This window comes from Schistocerca piceifrons, chromosome 4 (assembly GCF_021461385.2).
Source record: "Schistocerca piceifrons isolate TAMUIC-IGC-003096 chromosome 4, iqSchPice1.1, whole genome shotgun sequence".
NCBI lineage: Eukaryota > Metazoa > Arthropoda > Insecta > Orthoptera > Acrididae > Schistocerca > Schistocerca piceifrons.
In genome coordinates this window covers 618,233,828-618,259,425 of record NC_060141.1, presented here as the reverse complement: position 1 = coordinate 618,259,425, position 25,598 = coordinate 618,233,828, and the positions used below count along the sequence as shown (strand labels likewise).

General features: G+C 39.8%; 1 protein-coding gene across 1 annotated transcript in view; it reads left to right on the top strand.

Moving 5' to 3' along the window:
* The window catches only part of LOC124794850 (RNA polymerase II-associated protein 1), a 204,511-nt gene that overhangs the window by 79,632 nt on the left and 99,281 nt on the right, over positions 1-25,598 (top strand). Inside the window, exons 5-6 of the mRNA XM_047258515.1 lie at positions 16,456-16,977; positions 20,218-20,393. Coding sequence (XP_047114471.1) covers positions 16,456-16,977; positions 20,218-20,393 — 698 coding nt within the window. The remainder of the gene's footprint in view (positions 1-16,455; positions 16,978-20,217; positions 20,394-25,598) is intronic.

The window sequence follows — 25,598 nt, the reverse complement described above, 5'->3', positions numbered from 1 at the left end:
GGTCAAGTGATCAGCATTTGAACTTCGTAAGATGAACATCTATCATGAGATGATCCTACTCCTGCTCCAACTTAATCACTGATCTATTTTTTTCTTCACTGGTTATATTATTTAATTTATGTGACATTTGAGAGGTAATATAACGCAAAAAACCACATGTGTTTGCATGAAGTTTTAATATATATTTCAATGTCTATGACAAATCTCATCCTGCAATGTGTGATTATCGAGAGCACATCTGACAAGTAATTGTAGATTACTCTCATGGTCTGGCACGTTGTGACATATTATATTCTGTAGCCTGTCCCTCGTCCTTGAAAATTTAATTACAAATAGTAAATAGTTAAATAACATATGAAACTCACTACAACTAAATGAAAATGCACATGGTTTTTTTTTCTTCATGTCATGTAAATTAAATAAAGTAAACAGTGATGAAAAAGACATCAATTAAAAAGTAAGTGTTTTCTGCATTTGAAATGTCACCTTGTTGACGATCCTCTTGCAGAGCACGAACATTAACCGTTGAACCACATTGACCTCTCACGACCAGCGCCGTCACACAGATACGCGAGTTACATAATGGACACGTAAAACTTCTCTTGCAATTTTTTTGGAATTGCCAGAGTAGTGCGCCTCACTACTTGCACATTGTGTTGTTTTAACGGGCTATTAAAGGTGTAGAAAGTTAGAAGAAATCCATGATCCCAACATTGTGGCCTCCCCCTGTCGGATTGTTACTATAGAGTAGGTAGAGAAAGGGCCTGATAACCGAGCTTTGGGGTGCACCATGTTTGATTGTACCCACATTTGACAGTACTTCAGTGGCTACTTTGCCTTTTGATCATCTTACCTCAGTGAGATCATTTGTCTATGAATTTCCAGGAGGGTTTGAAACAACCATATGTTATGGTATTCTATTTTGGTAAGCAAGATTTTATGATTTAGCATGTCAAATGCTTTGGATAGATCAAAAAATATCCCAGTTATTAATTGTTTGCTGTCTATTAGACTTATTGTTCAATCAAGACATTGTCTTGGTTTTGATTTTATGACTCCATGCTGAGATATAGATAATATATCACTTTTATTTGTAAATGAAATCAGTTTTTTGTGCATGATTTTCTCTACATGGTTTGTTGTACCAGATAAAATGGCAGTTAGCATATAGTTGTGCATGTCATTTTCCCCCTTACTTGTACACAGGAATGACCTAGCATATTTCCAAAGTCTCTGGAAAAGGGGCTAATAGGAGAGAGGAGTCATATAAATAATTTAATGTTTATAAGTTTGTTATGGTTATTATGGTTATATTTCTTCAGAATCATCATGGGAATACCATTAATTCAAGCTGAATAAGAATTTTTCAGTTCTTTTATCATGACCTTGTCTCTAGTGACAGTGTTAATAAGCATTGACCTCAAACAAGTTTCTATTTTGAATTTGATAGGTGCAGCTTTCAATTAAAAATGCAATTTTATCATATCTCCTGCAATGATTGCAATGAACTTACTGAATATGTTTGCCACTTCTGTGGGATTACACACCTTTTTTCCTAGTGAGTGAATGTGATGTTACGACCTGTATAATTACTTTCATTGTTTCCTTTTTTTGTATTCTTTCACAAGGCTTTTACTTTGTTTGATACATTATTTTTGTAATCACTGTTATGTATTCTTTTGGCAGGTGTTATCACTTTGTTAAGTATTTTGGTGTATATTCTGAAGTAATCATGTAACTCTGGCATTGTATTGGTCTGTTTGTATGTTTTGTGTACAAGCCTACTTTCAAATGGGAGTTTCATATTGCCTTTATGATCCAGTTATTGAGCCTGGTGTTGCCTTTAGTACTTATAGTTTTCAGGGGAAATCAATTTGGAAGCAGTGGTGTAAAGTATCTATGAATACAGTAATTTTTTTTTAATATCTTATAAATATTTGTCCACTTTTCTCTCTACTTAGTAGGTAGTTGAAAGAGTTAAAATTCTCGTACTGAAAAATGCGGTCAGTTTGTGTTGCAGTGTTATTTGGTATATAGCCATTATTTGGTGTATTGGTATTTACGTTGATCATTGGTAGATTGTGTTTCCAGCCAGCACATTGATGCTACATAGGTGTGTGTGTGTGTGTGTGTGTGTGTGTGTGTGTGTGTGTGTGTGTGTGTGTGTGCGTGCAGTAGCTTGTCAAGGATTTGCTCCAAAAGTTAGCAAAGTTTTCATTCTCTTTTGTGTGTACCTGTCGCAGAATCAGTGGTTCAGCTATTCAGTGAGTGGTCTTCTTTACTCCTAAATTATTTTCATTCCACCACAACTTTCCTTAGGGTATTAGAAGTAGTTAGTTAGCATTATGTGGTCATTGTATACCACACTGCATAAATGCGGGGCTGTGGAATGTATGGTCTCATTTACAATAACCTGTTGCAAGGCTGTCCTTGACTAGGAAGGTAATCTAATTGAAGGTTGTTACTTTGTTTTAGAGATTGTATATTTCATGAGATTTCGAAATGCTTACCTGTACCCACTTTTGGAGACGAAATACAATGATAAAGTTCCCACAGATTAGTGTATCACACTTTGTATGTGTTATTTTATTTAGGAACAGCTCATGTTAATTTATGAACGTTTTAAAACAATTGATCGGAGGATGATAGAGTGTTGTGACTATAAGAATTTTTTGATAACCTTTATGACAGCTAGCTCAAATGTTTCAACACTTAAGTAACTGTGATTAATTAAAATAACAAATTCTATTTTAAGTTTGCTAAATACAGTATTACTGCTCCACTATGTTTGTGTTTAGCTCTAGAATAATGATCACATTATTTGAAATTTGGTGATGACACACATTAAATTACATCTGAATTAAGCCACTGTTCTGACATGCAAATGACTGACATATCTCTAAGTTCATTATGTTCTAAACTTTAAATTCATCAGTTTTATTAAGTAAAGTGTGAGATTTTTCTTTGTATTTGCCACTTCTTTTGGTTTAAATTCTGAACTTTTTGTGTTTGTTCTCTGGATGCAATTTGTGGTGGTTTTTGACCAAATCCAGTAGTATTGACATATTTTAATAATTCCCCTGTGATGGAGCACCTACTACAATTACAGACTTGCTTGTGGTTTTGTTTTCATGGAGAATTTCCTCAAGAGCATTATTTATGTTAGTGGCAAGTTCCCTCTTGTTGTGCTGATTCAGGTGTGTATCATGTCAGGTGAAACAGCTCCTTTCTTAACTACTGGTGTCTAATAACTTTGCATCTGATTTAAAATATTCTAATTTGTGTTAAATATATTAATATTTTAAAAATTTAAATATTTTAGTTGGTGTAATAAATATTTAAAAATACTTTAATTTGTATAATATATCTATTAATATCAGTGAGGCAGGTCGTACCTGAGTGACAAAGTTGTTGCAGTAAGTTTGGAGAAATTTGTCATCTGCTGCTGAACAAAGGCCTCCTCCTCCATATTCTGAACATCACCAGCAAAATAAAGTTGATACTGACACGTCCCATTAACATGTATTGCATATTTGTTTTTACTGAGCAAGAATCTGAAGACTTTTTGAAGGGCTGCTGAGAATAGTAGGTCATGTGGGATCTCCTTGGCTGACCTTTCTTTTATCCTGAATTTCTCAGGGTCTTAATGATATTTATTGAAAGTTGTAACATTTGCATGTATTTGTTTTGTTATAAGTCCAGTCACAGATCACAGTTTATTGATCAGGTAATTAATTTCATTCAACCATCTTCAGAGCTAAAATAATAAAACATACAAAGCTAGCTTCATGTTGTACATGTCTCCATATTACATAATATGCAGAATCAGAATTGATTGTTAGCAAATATGACAGCATTTCTGTATGTAAGTAAATCCAGCATACTCCATAATTTGTTTCCTTGCATTTGTAGATGGTACAGTCACAGTAATCAGCCATACAAACATCATCACAAAATCAATTTTTTTTATTTTTTATTTTTTTAGTGCCATAAACATCATTATGTCAGATATGATGACAGTGAAAAGACACAAAGCATACTGCCTTTTTCCTCATTACATTTTATTACATAATAAATAAGCATAATCATATGAGTTTTGTGGTTTATTTGTGCTAAATTCTGTGGGAAAGATTTTTAAAATCAATTAAAACCGGGGCGTCTTTGAAGTTAAGTGAGGTGACATGCAGCAAGTGACAGTTATCGTGCCATGCCATGCAGTGATGAATAACATGCCTGCACTCTGGCACGATAAATGTCACTGCTGCATGTCACCTCACTTAACTTCAAAGACGCCCCCTTTTTAACTGATTTTAAAAATCTTTCCCACAGAATTTAACACAAATAAACCATGAAACTCTTATGATTATGCTTATTTGTTATGTAATAAAATGTAATGAGGAAAGAGGCTTTATTAAAAATAATACTGGCTGTGATACAGAATTACAGAGCATCATTATACAATGAAATTGACCATTAAACCAAAATCTGCAGCTTACTAATGAAACAGACCAACACCATCCATCCACCAAATGTAACCCAACAAACCAGCTCTCACCAAATGCAAAGAAACCAACAGAATGTCACTCAGCACTGTTTTCCTACCGTATTTACAGATGAACTACAATTAAAACAAATTGTAAGAAAGGTCAAAAAAATTACATTATATTACAAAAATATGCAGTACCATTATACTATGCATTCAAATCATTAAATAACATGTGTGGGGCTCACCAATAAAACAGAGGGGAGCACATAAGCCAGCTCAGTTATATGCGGCAAAATGTAGAAATAATTGTCATTGGATATAATCAGCGTATTTATTACACTTACCATTTATTTCATGTGAACTACACCAATAAATTGTAATGAGGAAGGAGACTTTATTAAATACAATACTAATTATGTTACATAATTAACAGTACAATACAATTGTTGATGCAAACACCAAGTCTGCAATTTGCTGTTGAAGTAGACCAAAGTTTTTTCTTTGGACAGGGTGTGCCCACAGAATTCACCCCATCAATCAGGAACATAGAAAACTGGCTTACAATAATACAGACTGCTGTGGAAAATAAATGTCACTGGGCATAGTCAGCACTAAAGCCCTACATTTGTCCAACAGTATGAGCCACAGATGCAACTGAATAACTGTAAATTGAGACGATTAACATATCTGATATAAGACACAAACTGCACCTAAACAAGAATCAGTCAAAATTTCAGTATGTATATTGTCTGTACTGTTGAGTATATAGTCATAAATCACAGATCAGTTATAAGCAAAGGCAACAGTCAAAATACATAGGTGTGCTGTAAAATATAAAATGGCCTGCTAACATAGAAATTGATATTTAGTTTTAATCATTGATTACATTGTGCAGTAATGCTATGTAATTTTGTAATACCGCTAGTATTAATTTTAATGAGACCTCTTTCCTTGTTACATTTTATTACATAATAAATAAGCATAGTCCTATGCATTTTGAGATTTATTTGCACTAAATTCTGCGGGAAAGATTTAATGCAATAAATTAAAAGATTATTTCTTTGAAGTTATGTGAACTGACATACAGCTGTTACATCTTCTAGTGTGCCAGAGTGCATGCACATCATTTGTCATTACGTGGCAGTATACGTTTTGTTGTTCACGTATCAACATGTCTGGTAAAATGGTGTCTACAGTTCTCAAAACTATTTTTATTTTGTGACAAAGCTTGTACGACTGATTAATATGGCTGTACCATCTATGTGCGCAATGTCACGAATTACGTAGTATACTGGGTTCACTTAGATACGGAGATAGTGCTGTGATTGCTAATAATGATTTCTGATCCTGCATTTTATATAATTTGGAGACATTGTGCATCAAGTGACCTTTGTATGTTTATTATCTTAGGTCTGAAGATAGTCATTGTTGGCTGAAATTACTTTCATGATCAATACACTTATGATCTATTACAACATTTATAAGAAAACAAATTTTTTTTCTGGATCACTGTAAAACCATTTGCAAATATGTTGCATCTTGTGAATTTACATACATGTTTCTGTGGGGCTTTGGTGCAGTCTTTGTTAAAACAGTTGAAAACTTTCTCACAATCTAAGCATCTCATGCATAGTGGTAATTCATACTCATTGCTCCATTCTGTAATTACATTTGTGACTTGCTTATGGTCCACAAAGCTACCTTGATCCTTTGGTTGATTAAAATTTAAATTTTTGCTTTTAAGTTGTTGATAATGTTAATGAATCTCTTAGCCACAAATAATCCTGATCTAATAGAGAGCTTCATGACTGATACAGGGATTAGTGAACACAAGGTCATTTTAGCGAGGCTCAAAACCATATTAACAAAACCCAGCAAAAATAAATGCAAAATATATCTATTTAAAATAGCAGATAAAAATTCACTCAATGCCTTCCTAAGAGAGAGTCTGCACTCCTTCCAAGCTAATTATGTAATTGTAGACCAGATATGGCTCAAATTCAAACATACAGTATCAACAGCAATCGGTAGATTAATACCGCATAAGTTAATAAGAGACGGGACTGATCCACCATGATACACAACAGAACACTGTTGCAGAAGCAATAAAAAAAACATGCCAAATTCAGAAGAACGCAAAATCCCCAAGACTGGCTAAGTTTCACTGAAGCTTGAAATTTAGTGGGGACGTCAGTGCGAGATGCTTTTAATAGTTTCCATGAAACATTGTCTCAAAATATGGTAGAAAACACAAAGAGATTCTGGTCATATGTAAAGTACACCAGTGGCAAAAAACAGTCAATACCATCACTGCACGATAGCGATGGAAATGTTACCAATGATGGTGCCACTAAAGCGGAGTTACTACATACAGTTTTCCGTAATTCCTTCATGAAAGAAGATGAAGTAAATTTTGTGGCGGCGTTCGTAGCGACAAGCAATTCGCCGTAGAAACGGCTTACGAAGTCACCGCCACACTTTTAATAGCGGGCCGACCGGTCCGCTGGAACAGTGAACAGAAAGATGAAAACCCAAACACTCTGATTAAATAAAAGTCGGTACTTATCTTTATTAACGAAGATACAGTAACACAGTAGTGAACTTCGTGTCTACAGAACTCTGTCTAGTTCGAGTCGGAGCGGCTAGGTCAGCGTCGGCTGACGACAAACAACAACTCTGCTGCGATGAACACACAACTGACTAGCAAGTACACAATTCGGTGGCGAGTATACAACTGAGCGGCAAATACAGAACTGTCCTAGCGCTCGCGACTCCAGCGCTTAAGAAGCCAGAAGCCAGCGGTGGCGCGCGCAGACTTGTGGCGATTTCCTGTCTCGCTGGCGCTGCTTATGCGGACGGCGTCCGGACTTTGATGCTGCCAACCTTTTTGGCAGCGGGCTCGGGTGGCATTACTGGCTAGGATATAACACTCCTCCCCCCCAAATCGCCGCACCGTCGTTGAGTAATGACGTGGCGAGCGTCGACGGCGGGAGAGGGGTCTGGCCGCAGGCGTAGCAGAAGAGACCGGGGCAGAGACTGTTGTCGGTGGCAGTCCCCGGTCCGCACCCCAGCATTGGCTGCGCGGGGCCGCGGGAAACACCGACCGAAAACCGAGGTCAGGGTGCACGCCTGTGACCACGGGCGCAGCTTCTGGTACTGGACGCGACGGGGCGTCGGGACCCACGAAGAGAGGCAACGTCTCCTGACGCTGCGTCGACGGCTGCTGAGTGGGCGCCGGACAAGGCGCTGCGGTGTCAGACTCCTTGGGGGTGCCCAAGGAAAGCGGCTGCAGGACAGGCTGCACAGCCACCGCTTGGGAAGGCGGCCCAGCTGAGGGGTCGACGTCCATCAGCTCCGAAGGCGGTGGCGACTGAAGAGGGACCGCAGGCGCCGGAGCGACCACCTGGGCCGCTCCCGGATGAAGCTGCGCGGGAGGCATCAACGGGATGGGCTGTCGGCGTGGTAGCGGCGACGGCTGCTGCTGCTGCCCTTGGGGCGGCAGCGAAGTAGGAAGGCGCGGCTGGAACCCGCCGCGGACCAAATCTGTGGACAAAGAACGAGCGGCAGAATCCGGGCGGCCAGCGCGGCGCAACTGGTTCTGATGCCTCCTGTGCACCCCAGCAGCACCTTGAACAGTATAAAAACCACGACCCTGGACACTTATCACGGTACCACATTCCCAATGACGGCGGCCGTGATAAACTCTGAAAAAAATGGCGTCGTTGCGCTGAAAACGCGTGCGATGCTCAGAAGCGGCGGGTCGATCCGGGGGGTGCAACAACCGTAGTAGGGTGCGATGACGACGGCCGTGGAGAAGCTCCGCAGGCGAAGGGCCGTCGCGTGGCGTGGTCCGGTACGACGACAGGAACGTGATGAGGGCCTGCTGACGAGAGTGCGTAGCACGAAGGCGGTCCATATGATCCTTGAATGTGCGTACAAAACGTTCCGCTGCACCATTCGATTGAGGGTGGAACGGCGGAGTAAGAACATGGCGAATGCCATTGGCAGAACAAAAACTTTCAAATTCAGCAGAGGTAAATTGTGGACCATTGTCAGACACTAAAACTTCTTGAAGACCCTCAATACAAAAAATTGAAGTCAACGCCTGTATAGTTTGTGCAGACGTTGTAGACTGCATGGGCACAACAAACGGAAAATTACTAAATGCATCTATCACGATGAGCCAACGAGAATTCCAATATGGACCAGCGAAATCAATATGTACTCGCTGCCAGGGACCGGCAGGGCGTGCCCACTCAAAATAGCGTTGAGGCGGAGCAGCTTGGTGTTTGGCACACGTCAAACAATCTGTAGACATCTGCGTAATCTGCTTATCAATGCCGATCCATGTACAATGACGGCGGGCAAGCTGCTTGGTGCGGACCACGCCCCAATGACCTTGATGCAACAAGTCGAGGACCTTGGATTGGAGCACTTGGGGAACCACTACACGAAGCTGGTCATTCTCGGTGCATAACAGCAAAACTCCGTGCGAAACAGACAACAGATGACGTTGCGGATAATAGCGACGAACCACAGGATCCGATATGTCCTTTGCCTTGGACGGCCAACCACGTTGAACAAAACGTAATAGTAAACTCAGATGAGGATCCGTAGCTGTCTCACGTGCCACCTGACGATAATCAATCGGAAAATCCCGGAGGGATTGATGCACATCGGCGTCTATCTGATGGCAAGAGTCGTCAGAGGAATCGAAGACATCATCCGCAGCAATCGGCAATCTAGAAAGCGCGGCAGCATTTGCATGCTGAGCTGTAGGGCGATACAGTATCTCATACTGGTATTGTGATAACAAAAGAGCCCAACGTTGTAGTCTCTGAGCTGTCCGCTGAGGAACTGGTTTAGACGGATGAAACAGTGACGTCAGGGGCTTGTGATCTGTTACTAAATAGAATGGTCTACCATAGAGGTAGTGATGGAATTTTGTGACACCGAACACAATAGCCAACGCTTCCTTGTCCAATTGGCTATAATTACACTGAGCTTTGTTGAGCAATTTAGATGCGAACGTAATAGGACGTTCGGTGTTACCGACTCGGTGAGACAACACAGCACCGAGGCCGAAAGAAGAGGCATCACAAGCTAACACCAGAGGCTTGTTAGGGCCGTACTGGACCAGACAACGATCATTCAATAAAGCCTCTTTAAGCTGCTGAAAGGCTGATTGGCAATCAGCTGACCACACAAACGGAACATTCTTATGGCGGAGACGATGCAACGGTGCAGCAATCTGTGATGCATTAGGTATAAACCTAATATAATATGTCAATTTGCCAAGAACTGCTTGCAATTCATGCAGATTGCGAGGGGCGGGCAAATCACGAATAGCTGCTAAATGTGACTGGGAGGGATGGATGCCTTGAGCATTAATAACATGTCCCAGATACTCCAACTCCGTAAGGAAAAATGAACATTTATCGATGTTGCAATGTAGGCCTGCCTGAGACAACACTTTAAACAAACACTCCAAATTACGGGAATGTTCAGCAGGCGTCCGACCGGACACAACAATATCGTCTAAATAGTTGCAACACGATGGCACATTAGCCAGAAGTTGTGACAAAAAACGCTGAAAAACAGCTGGAGCTGACGCACAACCAAAAGGCAAACGCAGAAAACGGAACAACCCCAACGACGTGTTTATGACAAAATACTGTTGTGATTGCTCGTCGAGGGGCAATTGCAAATATGCTTCACGGAGATCAATTTTGGAAAAGAAACGAGCTTCCCCTAACTTCTCCATCAGCTCGTCCGGTCTAGGCAAAGGAAAAGAATCAATGACAGTCTGAGGATTAACTGTCGACTTAAAATCAGCACACAAACGTAACTTGCCAGACGGTTTCTTTACAATAACTAAGGGAGAAGCCCACTGGCTCGCTGAAACGGGTTGAATAACACTGTTGTTTTGCCAACGACGAAGTTCATCTTCTACAGGTGCCCGGAGGGCGTGAGGCACTGGACGAGAACGAAAAAATCGAGGCTGAGCATTATCTTTTAACGTAATATGAGCAGCAAAGTTCGCAGCACAACCTAGTTCGTCTTTAAATATGTCACTGTATCGTTTACATAAATCGGTTATGCTGTCTTGAGGAACAACAACAGAATTAATTTGCAACACATTGTCTTGGATAGACAGGCCAAACAAGTCAAAACAGTCTAATCCAAAAATGTTTACACTGTCTGTAGCGCGGAGCACTGTGAATGAAACTGTTTTTGTATTGCCACGGAATGTGGCTGGCACGCTACATACACCTAACACAGGAATTTGTTCTCCACTATAAGTAGCCAAAGAATGTTTTGCCGCTGAAAGTTTAGGGCGGCCGATAGCCGCATACGTAGCACTATTTATGAGAGTCACAGACGCACCAGTGTCTAATTGAAAATTGAAGGTCTTATCCTGGATGCGTAGCTTCACAAATAGTTTATTACACTGTCTCTGGATCGGTGCAGTGGAGGCGGAAGACACAAAATCAGCGCGTTTAGCGCGTGTTCGCTGCTTACGACAACTCGTGGGTTGGGCGGGTGGAACAACAACTCCCGCTTCACTTGCAGTCTGTACATTACTTTTTACAGCATTTGAATTACGCTTGGGTCGCATAGCAGAGGGCTGGGTGGGTGGCTTATTGCGAACAAGTTTATTACCCACACGAACCGTGGAAGAGTCTTGAAACGCGACCTTCTGGGCGGGCTGGCTTTGAAGAACATGAATATCCATGGGCTGGGCAGCACTAGAATTGTTCTTGTGTTTACGTAAACAAACAGTCTGGATGTGTCCTTTCCTTTGACAAAAGTGACAAACCGCGTTTCTCAACGGGCAACGTTCACGAGGATGAGCAAGAACACACTTAGGGCAAGACTTAACTCTATCATTTTGCACACGCGGCTGACGAATGTGTTTAACATGACGCGGCCGGCTAGTGTTTACAGTCTGACTGCTGGTGGGGCCGCGGGCGTGACATAACTTGCTTAGCACAGGCAATTTGAGAAATACATGGCTGATCTAACTCACACTCAGCATAGTCAAAAGTATCTTGGGCTTCAATGATGTTCATCACAGTCTCTAATGACGGATCAGGCAACTTTAAGATAGCAGCACGAATACGAGAATCTGCAATGTTTTGAGTAATAGCGTCTCATAACATTACATCACTGTAGGAAGCTCCACACACACAATTAAATTGGCACTGACGGGTGAGGCCCCGTAAATCTGTTAACCACTGTTTATTAGATTGATGTGGCAGTTTCTTTAATCTGAAGAACTTGAATCTGGCTGCTGCCACATGAACTCGCGACTCGAAATACTCAGCAAGCTTGTTAACAACAACGTCATAGTCTAAAGCTTCTGGCTGGGATTCCGGGAACAACTTACAAAGTAGTCGATAGATTTCCACGCCTGCAGTGGAAATTAAATAAAGCTGCCGCTCAGTACCTGTGATTTTGTAGACTGTCATGTGCGCCTGCAACTGCGCGAAATATTCTCGCCATTCTTCTCTTGATGCATCAAAAGTACGGAAAGGTGGTGCTGCCTGTGCTTGTTCCTTTTGTGTTGGAGGAGTAGCCGCTTGTTTGGCGATTGCTTCCACCAGACTTTGTACTTGCTGACTCTGTAACAAGATCAACTGTTGTAATTCGGCAGACATAGTGAACACAAATTAAACCAGCCCCCAAAATTTTATCGCTATAATTAGTATAACCAGAAACAAGTTGAACCAGCCCTGCACACGAGTTCGGAAGTCCTCGTTGCCAGTTTTGTGGCAGCGTTCGTAGCGACAAGCAATTCCCTGTAGAAACGGCTTACGAAGTCACCGCCACACTTTTAATAGCGGGCCGACCGGTCCGCTGGAACAGTGAACAGAAAGATGAAAACCCAAACACTCTGATAAAATAAAAGTCGGTACTTATCTTTATTAACGAAGATACAGTAACACAGTAGTGAACTTCGTGTCTACAGAACTCTGTCTAGTTCGAGTCGGAGCGGCTAGGTCAGCGTCGGCTGACGACAAACAACAACTCTGCTGTGATGAACACACAACTGACTAGCAAGTACACAATTCGGTGGCGAGTATACAACTGAGCGGCGAATACAGAACTGTCCTAGCACTCGCGACTCCAGCGCTTAAGAAGCCAGAAGCCAGCGGTGGCGCGCGCAGACTTGCGGCGATTTCCTGTCTCGCTGGCGCTGCTTATGCGGACGGCGTCCGGACTTTGATGCTGCCAACCTTTTTGGCAGCGGGCTCGGGTGGCATTACTGGCTAGGATATAACAGTAAATATTCCAGAATTTGAAACAATAACAGCTGTTATTATGAGTGACATAAAAGTAGATATCTTAGGTGTTGCGAAACAACTCAAATCACGTATGAAAGGGAAGTCTTCCGGTCCAGATGGTATACCAATCAGGCTTCTTTCAGAGTATACAGACACAATAGTGCCTTTCTTAACAATCATGTACAACCACTCACTTGACAAAAGGTCTGTTCCTAAAGACTGGAAAGTAGCACAGGTCACACCAATATTCAAGAAAGAAAATAGGAGTAACCCATTGAATTACAGACCCATATCACTGACCTCAATTTGCAGTAGGATTTTGGAGCATCACCTTGAAGAAAATGACTTATTGATACATAACCAACTCGGATTCACAAAATATCGTTCTTGTGCAACACAGCTAGCTCTTTATTCCCATGAAGTAATGAGTGCTGTCGACAAGGGATCTCAGATCAATTCCATATTCCTAGAATTCCAGAAGGCTTTTGATACCGTTCCTCACAAACGACGATTAATCAAATTGCGTGCATATGGAGTATCGTCTCAGCTGTGTGTCTGGATTTTTGATTTCCTCTCAGAGATGTCACAGTTGGTAGTGATAGACAGTAAATCATCGAGTAGAACAAAAGTGATATCTGGCGTTCCACAAGGTAGTGTCATAGGCCCTCTGCTGTTCCTGATTTACATAAATGATCTAGGTGATAACCTGAGCAGCCCCCTTAGATTGTTTGCAGATGACACTGTGATTTACCATCTAGTAAAATCATGAGATGATCAATTCCAATTACAAAATGATCTAGAGAGAATTTCTGTATGATGCAAAAAGTGGCAATTGGCACTTAACAAAGAAAAGTGCGAGGTCATCCACATGGGTACTAAAAGAAATCCGATAAATTTTGGGTATATGATAAATTGCACAAATCTAAGGACTGTCAATTTGACTAAATACCTAGGAATTGCAATTACAAGCAACTTAAATTGGAAAGACCACATAGATAATATTGTGGGGAAGGCGAAACTGTGGTGTCACCGCCGGACACCACACTTGCTAGGTGGTAGCTTTAAATCGGCCGCGGTCCATTTAGTACATGTCGGACCCGCATGTCGCCACTGTGTGATCGCAGACCGAGCGCCACCACAAGGCAGGTCTCGAGATACAGAATAGCACTCGCCCCAGTTGTACGGACAACATTGCTAGCGACTACACTGACGAAGCATCGCTCATTAGCCGAGCAGATAGTTAGAATAGCCTTCAGCTAAGTCCATGGCTATGACCTAGCAAGGCGCCATTAGCCTTACATAGCCATTGATAATCATCGTATGAAATGTCTCATCAAGAACGCTGTATACAAATGGTGGATTAAAGTTAAGTATTCCAGCAGCTACGTACTTTTCTTTATCGCATTTATGCAGTATCCTGTTTCAGACCATCAAGTCCGCCTGCTTGCTTAATGGCCGCCTCCCTTAAATAATGTGCGTAGTGTTGGCAATCTGTCAACACTACAGAAACAAAGACTGCACTTTGTTGGCAGAACACTTGGAAGATGTGACAAACCTACTAGCGAGACAGCCTACATGACTCTTGTCCATCCTCTGCTGGAATATTGCTGCGCAGTGTGTAATCTTTACCAGGTAGGATTGACGGAGGGCGTCGAAAAAGTGCAAAGAATGGCAGCTCGTTTCGTGTTATTGCGCAATAGGGGTGAGAGTGTCACTGATATGATACGCGAGTTGGGGTGGCAGTCACTGAAACAAAGGCGGTTTTCTTTGTGACGAGATCTATTTATGAAATTTCAATTACTAACTTTCTTTTCCAAATGCGAAAATATATTGTTGACACCCACATACGTAGGGAGAAATGATCAGAATACTAAAATAAGAGAAATCAGAGCTCAAACCGAAAGATTTAGGTGTTCCTTTTTCCCATGTGCCATTCGAGAGTGGAATGGTAGAGAAGTAGTACGAAAATTGTTCGATAAACCCTCTGCCAGGGTCTTAAGTGTGAATTGCGGAGTAACCACGTAGATGTAAAGAGTGGGGGAAGGGCTGACAGTTGATAGCTTACTCTGTCTTGTTTGTCCCCAGTCTTGTGGAGTTAAACAATCACTTCCTTGTTCTAGTATTAGAAATTTATTTTCCTCTACAGATTTTCTGTAAAGAATTTTTTACATTCATTAAGTATTTTGCTTCCTTCATACCTCTATCAGTCTGGAATTACTTTTTGAATTTCATCTTTATTATTGACTACTGTGTTTCTTATTAATGTCCTCACTACAGGCAGGTCCCATTCTTACTGGGGTTTGAGTGACTTGCCCTCCCTTTTTAACCTTTACCAACCTATAAATATTTTTTCCTGTATGGAGGAGATGTTAGTTCTTTGATCTAAGTAGTGGTTGGCTTTTACTTTTATACGTAAAGTCCAGTTTGTTTCTTTCCACTGTTGTATCTATTCATACCATTCCCTCATCACCATCTGACTTAATTCGACTCCATTTACTTTTGTTTATTCTTTTTATAACCTCTTTTCAAGATCCTAACCATTCCTTCAACTGATTATCCAAGTCCTTATTATCTCTGGAAGTTACAGTGTCGTTGGCAAACCTTAAAATTTCTGTTTTTTCTTCCTGAACTTTAATTACCTTTCCAAATTTTTCCTTTACTGCTTTCTCAGTCTACAGGGCTGGATAACATGGGAGACAGGCTACAGCTCTGTGTCACTTTTTTCTTATTTACGTCCTTTGTTTCAAGTCCTTTGACTCTTATAATTGCAGTCTGGTTTCTGTGAAAGTTGCAGATAATCTTTCACTTCCTGTGAGTTTTCCTTAGTAATTTCATAATTCTGAAGAATGCTTCAAAAGTAAACTGAAAAACGCTGTATTGTAGAATGTGCATGGAAAGACAAACAAAAGATGCTGTAAGTCGCTTCCAGTGGTAATACAGAACATGAGGAATACTGTACCGCACGTAATTCACCCAACTCAAATCTGCTGGACTTTTTTCTCTGAGGCCATTGGGTTCATACTACATTTTTGTGGACTCAGTTGCATTGTTGTTGAGAGGATATGTAATAGCACATGGAACTATCCTCACAACATTAACCATGTTTTAGGACTGGTTGATAGATGTCAGGAATATTTGTTGCTGAAAGTGCAGATGTAACATTTTCTGTAACATTATTTTTTGTCTTTTAGCTTTACCTTTAATAATAGTGCAAACTCCTCCAAACTTGTTTTGTTTGTTTTGTAATTTTATTTATTGATCTTGACTGACTGCCACAGTGTCCAGTAGAGAAAATGTAAGTAAGCCCTGCTATGGTGCCATATCAGTTAGTGTATCTCTCCGTATTGTTAATGCTCTGAAGCAGCATTCTATGAAATGTTCAGAAATAGATTTTTTATTCTCAGTTTGCACATTAAAGTGTGCCATAATTAAGTGTTTTTGGTATAATTTTGAAATGTCTTGTTTCTTTGCATCCAGCCCTCTAAATTTTACCATTGCCAGCAGCACTTTGCATATTTATTATTTTTTATTATAATAATTATGGCAAGTTTAGCATTATTAAAAGACTTCTTGTAGGACCACCATCTTGTGAAACTGTTATCATAGAGCTTGAAGACAAAAATATTTAAAAAACTTATTTTGTATCAGCAGACTGTAACTACATTCTTCATTTATTTTCAGGAGATCAGAGCTTCATAGTCTCTGGAACAGAAGCAGATGTAGTTCATGAAGAAAATCTTATCCGTTTGAGCAGAATGTCACATGAAGAAATCATGTCAGAACAGCAGAAGCTGATGTCTTCATTAGACCCAAAAGTTCTTCAGTTTATCCTCTCAAGAAGGAATCCTTCCAAAAATGCTTCTGTGGACACAAAAGGGGATGAAAATATGACAGGAATCCATGAAGAATGTGATGAATCCCAAATGGAAACAGAAGAGACTGAAACTATAAATACACTGTTGACAGAGACGCAGCCTTCATCTCAGTTAAATTCTGAAATGGAGACAGAGGAAGCCTTCACAGCTCATACCACAACAGCAGATACTGATATATTACATGCAGTTCCATTAGTCTCAGAGTCCAATAATAAATGGCTGCACATGGATGTAGTAGAAGTAGAAAAGCTTAAGTGGATGTCAGAAATACCTGAACCACCACCCTTGCCTTCAGACAAAGCATATGCTGCTAGGTTTGATTTTCAAGGTGATTTTTCCCTTTCATTATGTTGTCCTGATGGAGGTCCTAAAAGCTATTTTGACACTCTCCTTAAATGCTTTGACCTTTTTCGACTATCTGCTAATGGCTGTCCTTTTTTCTGAACAATACCAGATCACAAAATCAAACAATGGAAACTCCACATTAAATTGCTGGCAGACACAATTAAAAGTCACTTCCGTGTTATCTTTTGGCAAAAGCCTTCATGAGAAAAAGAAACAGAAACACACATTTATTCACACAAGCAAGCACATCTCATGCCCACATTGCTGCCATCTCCAGCAGCTCAGAGCAGAATGTGAAAGTGTCTTGTAATTGTGCTGGTCTGCAACTTTGTGTGTCCCCTTTACAGTAAGTAGCAATCTGTCTGTTCTTTACATTGTAACAATATTATGAAACGAAAAGTTGCTACTCACCATACAGCAGAGGTACTGAATCGCAGGTAGGCACAACATAAAGAGTGTCACACAATAAACTTTTCGCCAAAAAGGCGTTTGTCAAAAATTGACAACACACACACACACACACACACACACACACACACACCAAAAAGGCGTTTGTCAAAAATTGACAACACACACACACACACACACACACACACACACACACACACACTCATGATGTCAGTCAGTCAGTCTGTTTGTGTGTGTGTGTGTGTGTGTGTGTGTGTGTGTGTGTGTGTGTGTGTGTGACAGAGAGAGGAGGGTGTTTAAGGGGAAGTAATTTCTGTTTTTGCTTCTTGATTTGTTCACTGATAAGCAATGATAGTTCTTGGAAAGTGCACCATTGTAATCCTCTTCATCTGTCTCAGTATATGCATAAAACTTCTTATGTGTTGTAGCTTTCCTTTCAGTCATTTAAAAGTTTCAGCATCTAGTACAGTTTAGTTCCCTTGATCACCAAGCAAAGTTAATGGCTTCGAAACGGTTTGTAACAGAATTATTGTAAGTAAAAAGGCTACTCATTATTGTCACACAAACACAGTTGCATTGTAATAGCATAGTGGATTCATTTCCCAAAACATTTATTTGTCTGAGTTCTGTATAACTTGCTGCTGTTGTAGACTGTCAAAGAGACTGAGTAAGCTAATTATTTTGTGAAGATCACCTCAAATTGTAGTACTGCCATTGTGGCTGCCATCATAAAATATCAAAAAAGGTGATTGACCTAATTGTTCTACAGAGATCTTCTATCTTTGATGTAATCACTTCTCATTCTAAGTAACGATTTTGTAAGCTGATCCCATCATATGACAGGAGAACTATGTTACAGTTTGGTATTATTAGTGGAGCAGAAAGAACTTTTTTTTGGGGGGGGGGGGGGGGGCGGGGGGTGATGATGATACATGCTAATTTCTTGTGTAAGCTTCTCCAAAAGCTACGTACAGCCACCTATATCCAAGAAAATATGGATTCCTACACTGCCATCACATTACACACGTTCACTGTTGGGTAATATAATATTTATAAATCACTAAGATTAGTTGGTAAAGCATGAAATCTGTTTATGTAAAGAGAGTACAGGATAATTTACCAGATCTAGACAACCCAGTTTTTGTTCTCCATGATTTTCCCAAATCACTCCAGGCAAATGCTGACATGCTTCTAATAATTAACAAAATTTTAAAAAAAGGTACCACTTCATCAGCCATCATTACTATCTCTGACAATTGCATTGTGCCTAATTGGGTAATAGTGACATTACATATAGTGTTTCATATATTTCATGACTAATGAAGTGCCAAGCTACAGCTAATATATCCTATCAGTCCAAAAATAGACCTCCCATCCACATGAGTATGTGCAACATTCATACAACATGTGAAACTGCCAAAAATGGTCTTCTTTGATATGTCGTTAAACTTACACCCCACGATGTCTTGAATGTTGATTATTCGATCAAAGTGCTGACTCTCCATGTGAATTTATGCACTTTCTCATTTTGTTGTACATTCATGTTGATAAAATCAAGTCCCATCACCTAGGATAACTTTTTGCCAGAAAAGAATTGTTTATGGCAGACAGCCATGCATCATTGTTTTTATTTGGGAGTCAAGATGATGATGTAACTTACCAAACGAAAACGTTGGTATGTTGATAGACACACAAATAAACACAAACACACACACAAAATTCAAGCTTTCGCAACCCACGATTGCTTCATCAGAAAGAGGGAAGGAGAGGGAAAGACGAAAGGATGTGGGTTTTAAGGGAGAGGGTAAGGAGTCATTCCAATCCCGGGAGTGGAAAGACTTACCTTAGGGGGAAAAAAGGACAGGTATACACTCGCACACACACACACACACAACACACACACACACACACACACACACACACATATCCATCCGCACATATACAGACTGGTGTCTGTATATGACTTCCCACTGACACCAACCTATCAGATCTCCCGAGATGGGAAGTTGCCTTTCAATATATTCTCTCTTCCCGTTACTCACCAGGCCTCAATCTCCGCCAATTTCAAGTTGCCGCCCCTCATACATCACTTGTCATTCAACAACATCTTTGCCTCTGTACTTCCGCCTCGACTGACATCTCTGCCCAACCTCTTTGCCTTTACATATCTGTATATGTGCGGATGGATATGTGTGTGCGTGCGAGTGTATACCTGTCCTTTTTTCCCCCTATGGTAAGTCTTTCCGCTCCCGGGATTGGAATAACTCCTTACCCTCTCCCTTAAAACCCACATCCTTTCGTCTTTCCCTCTCCTTCCCTCTTTCCTGATGAAGCAACCTTGGGTTGCGAAAGCTTGAAACTTGTGTGTGTGTGTTTGTGCATTTTTTTTGTACACTTGCATACACTTTTCTCATCTTCAAAGCATTCTGGAGAATGTCTTGAACACTTGATTTAGAGATATTACTCCATTGCAATTTGTAACACAACATCTTTGACACACAGCAATCACACATCTACTGCGTAATGTTGTCTCCTCACAATTGAGTGGTGAAATGCATGTGAGATAGTGACAGTAGTTAGCTCAAGCTGTGCTGATGTTGCTTTTACAACAGGAATTAAATCACTCTCAGAACTTGGTGTACCAATAGTGATGATTGCAAATCAGGTATTATTGTTCTTAAGCATGTTTACTCATCGTCTATTCCTCCATTCCTTAGGCACTCCTTGTTATCCATCTTTTGCATATTTTCTAATTTTTTAGGCACACAAACTTTCCAAACTGTTTATAACTTAATATTTTTTCCATTCTGCACAGGTATGTTACTGCCATATGCTGATGAGTCATTAGATGTAAATAAAGGTCTTCATCATCATGGAGAGGAACCAGGCAGACCTGGCTACACCTTACAAGAACTGTTCCAGTTGACAAGAAGTTCAGTTTTACAGCAGCGAGTACTCTCTATAACAACTATTGCAAATATTCTTGAGAAGGTAAGGAAATTATAAGCCTTATCATGCATTCTACATCAGCATCTACATTTACATGATTACTCTATAATTACCATATGGAATGTATAGAGTGCAACTCAACACATAGAGGAGGTGTTGCTGCCCCACCCTCTCTGCCCCCCCCCCTCCCCCCCACTCGCGCAAAAGCACATAAGTCACATACACGAGGCCACTCTTGTCTCTGGACACTAAGACCAGACTCTGTAATTACTCTATAATTCACACTTAAGTATTTGGTAAAGGTTTCATAGAATCCCTGTCAACAATTTCTCTATGATTCCATTTGGGAGTTGCATGTGAGAAATATCTCTCCATGCAATCATGATTTCTCTTTTTTTTTATCATGAAGGTCATTTCTCCCTAATTAGGTGGAAGTCAACAAAATATTTTTGCATCCAGAGTAGGAAGTTGGTGATTTAATTTTGTAGAAATATCGTACCACAGTGAAAAAAGCCTTTACTTTAATGATTGCTGCCCGAACTCACTTTATCATATCTGTGACAGTCTCCCCCTTATTTCATGGTAATAGAAAATGAGCTACACTCTCTGAAATTTTTGTATGTCCTTCATCAGTCTTATCTGGGAAAGATCCCACACTGTGTGCAGTACTCCAGAAGAGGATGGGCAGGTGTAGTGTAGTCAACCTGTTTAGTAGATTTTTTGCTTCTTCTAAGCATTTTACCAGTAAAATGCAGTTTTTGGTTCATGTAACCAACAACATTTTCTCTGTGATTACTCCAACTTAAATTGTTTGTAATTGTAAACCATATGTGTTTGGTCATAAAAATGTTAAAGTCAGCATACAAATATAAGAAAAATTGAGATGTATTGTTCTGTGCTGTTCAGTTAATGTCAGCAAAAAACATTGATGGCTGCTTTTTGAGCGATAGAGACTTGTAATTCTGAGAACTGAAAATACTTGAGATATTTATGATTAAACATGAGCTTCTACTTGCCACTACAAGTCAGCTACATCTAGACCAAGGATGATAAAAGCATGAATAAGGTTGATCATGAATTTTGGAATTACTAGTTTTATTATTGAGAGAAAACATAATAACAACTCTAAGAAGACATGCAAGATGTAAATCTACATCTACATACATACTATGCAAACCATTGTATGATGCATGATGGAGGGTACCTTGTACCACTATTAGTCATTTGCTTTTCTGTTCCACTTGCAAGTAGAGTGAAGGAAGAATAGCCGTCTGTATACCTCCATTATGCAATAGGTTACGCATTAATCACACAAGCTTTACAAGTGTGCATGAAATGTCTGAATTTGTTAGCCAGATCAAGCCTGCTTAGCACCCCATTCTGTTTCCTGCTCGTTCTGTCACCATTCCTTCAGTGGGATTAAATGTATGAGGAAATTTGACAGTTGTTAAGAGAGTACATGTGACTTTTTCTCCTTGAAAAAGCCTGCAGTTATCGGCAGACCGTGCCACATCCAACTGCCTTGGCTTAGGGAACTCCGTTTTACATTGACCATCATCAGTACCAGCAGTCACACCACACATACTGCTGAAAACATGAGATGGGGTGGTGGAGGGTGTACAGTCAGTCAGTCCAGACACATCTCCGAATAAATCAGCATATGGACACTCAGTTATAGTGCAGTATACTCATTCATGAATCAGGAAAATGTGGTAAGTGTCGTTAGTGAACAAATTAACTCTGATAACATGTGAAGAGGACATGATGCAATCACATGACACCAGAAAGTCTGTGATGGGATAACGGCAATATTATGAAAAGGATAGCTTTCTTCTCACCTTATAGAGGAGACGCTAAGCCACAGACAGTCTCAGCAAAATGACTGCTATACATTTTAGCTTTCAGCCGAAAGGCCTTCTTCTGAAGCAAAAAACACACGTGATTCACACAAGCACAAAACAAAAACACACACACACACACACACACACACACACACACACAACACACACACACACACACACACACACACACACACACACACACACACACACACACACGACCACTGTCTCTGGCAGCCAGAGACAGCCGGAGACAGTGATCATTGGTGTGTGATTTGTGCTTTGCGTGTGTGTGTTCTCTATTTCAGAAGAAGGCCTTTTGACCAAACACTAAAACATACAGCAGTCTTTTCATTGTGCCTGTCTGAGATTCAGCATCTCCTCTATATGGTGAGTAGCAATCTATTCTTTTCATAATAATGTTGAATTCAGATGGTACTAGAACACAGCTGGCATACCACCTCAAGAAGATTACAATATTAACAGACAATGAAATATAACTTTTTAAAAATAATTGCAGCAAAAGGATATGAACTAAAGAGTAAAGTACTGTTTTTGACAGCTGAATGACATAACTTAATGGAGTGGATTGAATAATTACAAAAGGAGACCATATGACTTAGACAAGGGACTTCAGAACCACACTGCCAGCCATTGTCTGTCTGTTTGGATAATTGTAGCTTTTCATGTGTGACCCCAGCCCCCCCCCCACCCTCCCCATTTTCCCTTTCCTCCAACTACCCCAACCCACGATGACATATGACATGGCACAAACACAGTGTTGCTGCCAAGTGGTGCATGCAGACGAGTGTGGGCAGGAGCTCATGTCTACAAATTGTACTACTGAAGTAGCTATACATTACACAGCATGTACATTACGCAGCAAATTTAATAATTTTTAACATGATTTATGTTCGCCGATGGAAAAAAAGATGTTCCATCCCCTACTTCGGACTTCCAGATGTTGACTTTTATTTTTCTTTCTTTCTTTTTTTAAATAGCCTGTCTTCTTCCTCAGGGTTCAGGCTATCTCCATATCAAAATTCATTGAAATTGGCTGGTTGGTGTAGCTGTGAAAATGTAATGCACATACTTCCATCCACACACATTACATTGCAGCATGAAAACGTGGATTATACACTTTGAGTATTGTAGAAGCATTGTGTTGATTATGTAGAATCATCTTATGTAGAGCATAACAATCAATAAAAGTATTTTCATAAATATGATAAAGTTCAAAAGTCAAAGAATAAATAGCTGTTTCAAAGAGTAAAACTGTTTTCCTAACTCATGTAATATTCTTGATATAGAAGTAAATAAATAAGGGAATTGTCATTACATGCCAAATTTGAAGCTGACGTCTGCCATCTTATTGAGTCCAAAACATTAGGTTCACCGGATTTATACCTCCATGGTTCACCATGGCGATACTTGCCCCGTGACATTACTCTGACATACCCATGCCTATTTCCAACTGTTGGGGATCTCTGTCAACTTTTGTGATAGTATACCAAGTAGCATCTGATTCTTTGATTGTGTGGAGGAAGTTGTTGGTTCATCAAAACTGCCAGTGTAATCTAAAAGTTCAAAGGAATCTCATTTTATTCATAAATGGAGCCATTCAAGCAATATTTTACTTTGTATGCATGAATTGTGGTTGTGCTCTTTACTTTTATTCTTTCCTGTGCTTTTCATTGCCTTCCAAACTGCAAATACTCCAACACTGTATTCACATCTCATCCCCACATAACACATGGCTATGTGACTGACTGATGGTTGGTGCACCATCTCACACCCTAAATTCCACCTGCCATTAATTATTCATTGTTCGCATTTCCTCTCTGTTTAAAACAAAAGATTCTGCTTAGAACAGCCAGAGACACTGTGGGCTTGTGCGCACATGTGCCTCTGTATGTGTGTTTGTGTGTGTGACAGCAAAATGAAATTTGAAACTAAACTAGAAACGAATCTCTTTGGCAGCTCCTTGTATTCCACGGAAGACTATCTATTATTGTAATGTGTGAATGGTGATGGGCAGGAATTAGTGATGAACATCTGTCTGTCTTTAACTAAAAACAAAAAAATAACTAATAAGTGATCAGCATAGGAACATATAAACAAAAAGTGATGTTAATATAAATGACCCACTCTACATCATTTCAATCTATTGTGCAAATGATACATGGAACATGTAAACTGCAATTATAGGCCAAACAATGAATGATGCATCATAGCTAAAATTTCAGAGTAAGAAGATACCTAAACTACAGTGAAACTAATGCACTGACTGTCATAAGAACTCTATTCTGCATGGAGATGTACCACTATGCAGTTCTGTTTCTTTGAAATTTCAATAATTGTTCACTTTATCGACATGCATAAGATATGATAGCATGCCTTTCTTCTTGCCTCATTGCATGCATTTATGGGTTAGCAAAGAACTTGTAGAAAAGTTTTTTTTTTTGCACACATGAACATTAAAAATACTGTGCATGTAAGTTGAAAGCTGAAAATTAATGAACAAGAAACAATACCAGTAAGCAAACAAACATTGTTTTTAGAGTAGCTTCATTTGCTATTGATACAAATACGGTAAAATTGGAATTAATGGGTTTACAAAAGCACGCTTTTCATATCACTTCTTTCCCTCCCTGGTTTTCAACATAATTGAATGAAAAACAAGTCACATTAATGGCTCCAATTGTGTATCATTATTAGAGCAATACACTTTCAAGAACAAAAAAAATTCTGAAATTCCCTTCCTGGCACTTCAGAAGCATTGTAATTTTTAGTATTTAAAACGGTTGTTGTGTGCAAATGACAGAAATAATGAACAAGAATCAATCGTAAACAGTAGTTAGCTAATGTTTTGGGCCATTTGAGATGGTGGCAGGCCCTGCCCACCATGGTTCCAAAATAAAATATAGTGAAAGTTTATAGCACCATCTCCTTTTTTACCTCCATGATTCTTCAAATCAATAAATGTCTTGTACTAAACAGTTTATGAAGTAGCCTGCGTTCTTCCTCAGCATTCAGGCCATCTCCATACCAAATTTCATCAAAACCGGTTCATTGGTTTAGATGTGAAAAGATAATAGACAAACACACTTTTGCATTATGATATCTTTTTTCAGGTACGCACAATAGTTTTAGATAAAACTTTAGATCATGATACCTATTTTTTCCCATGATCCAATTTTGATGAAGTAAAGCCTATATGTTGCCCCAAGCTGTGCTCAAGTTACTTCAAACAGGCAGACATGATGACTTTTGATAAAACTGTAAATTACAGTATCTTTTTTCCATCATTCAATTTTGATTAAATAAAGCATGTATGTTACCCCAAGCTATGTTCAAGTTATGCGTGAAAACCCCATGAAAATGTTTCTATAACTGTAGGAGATTAGCT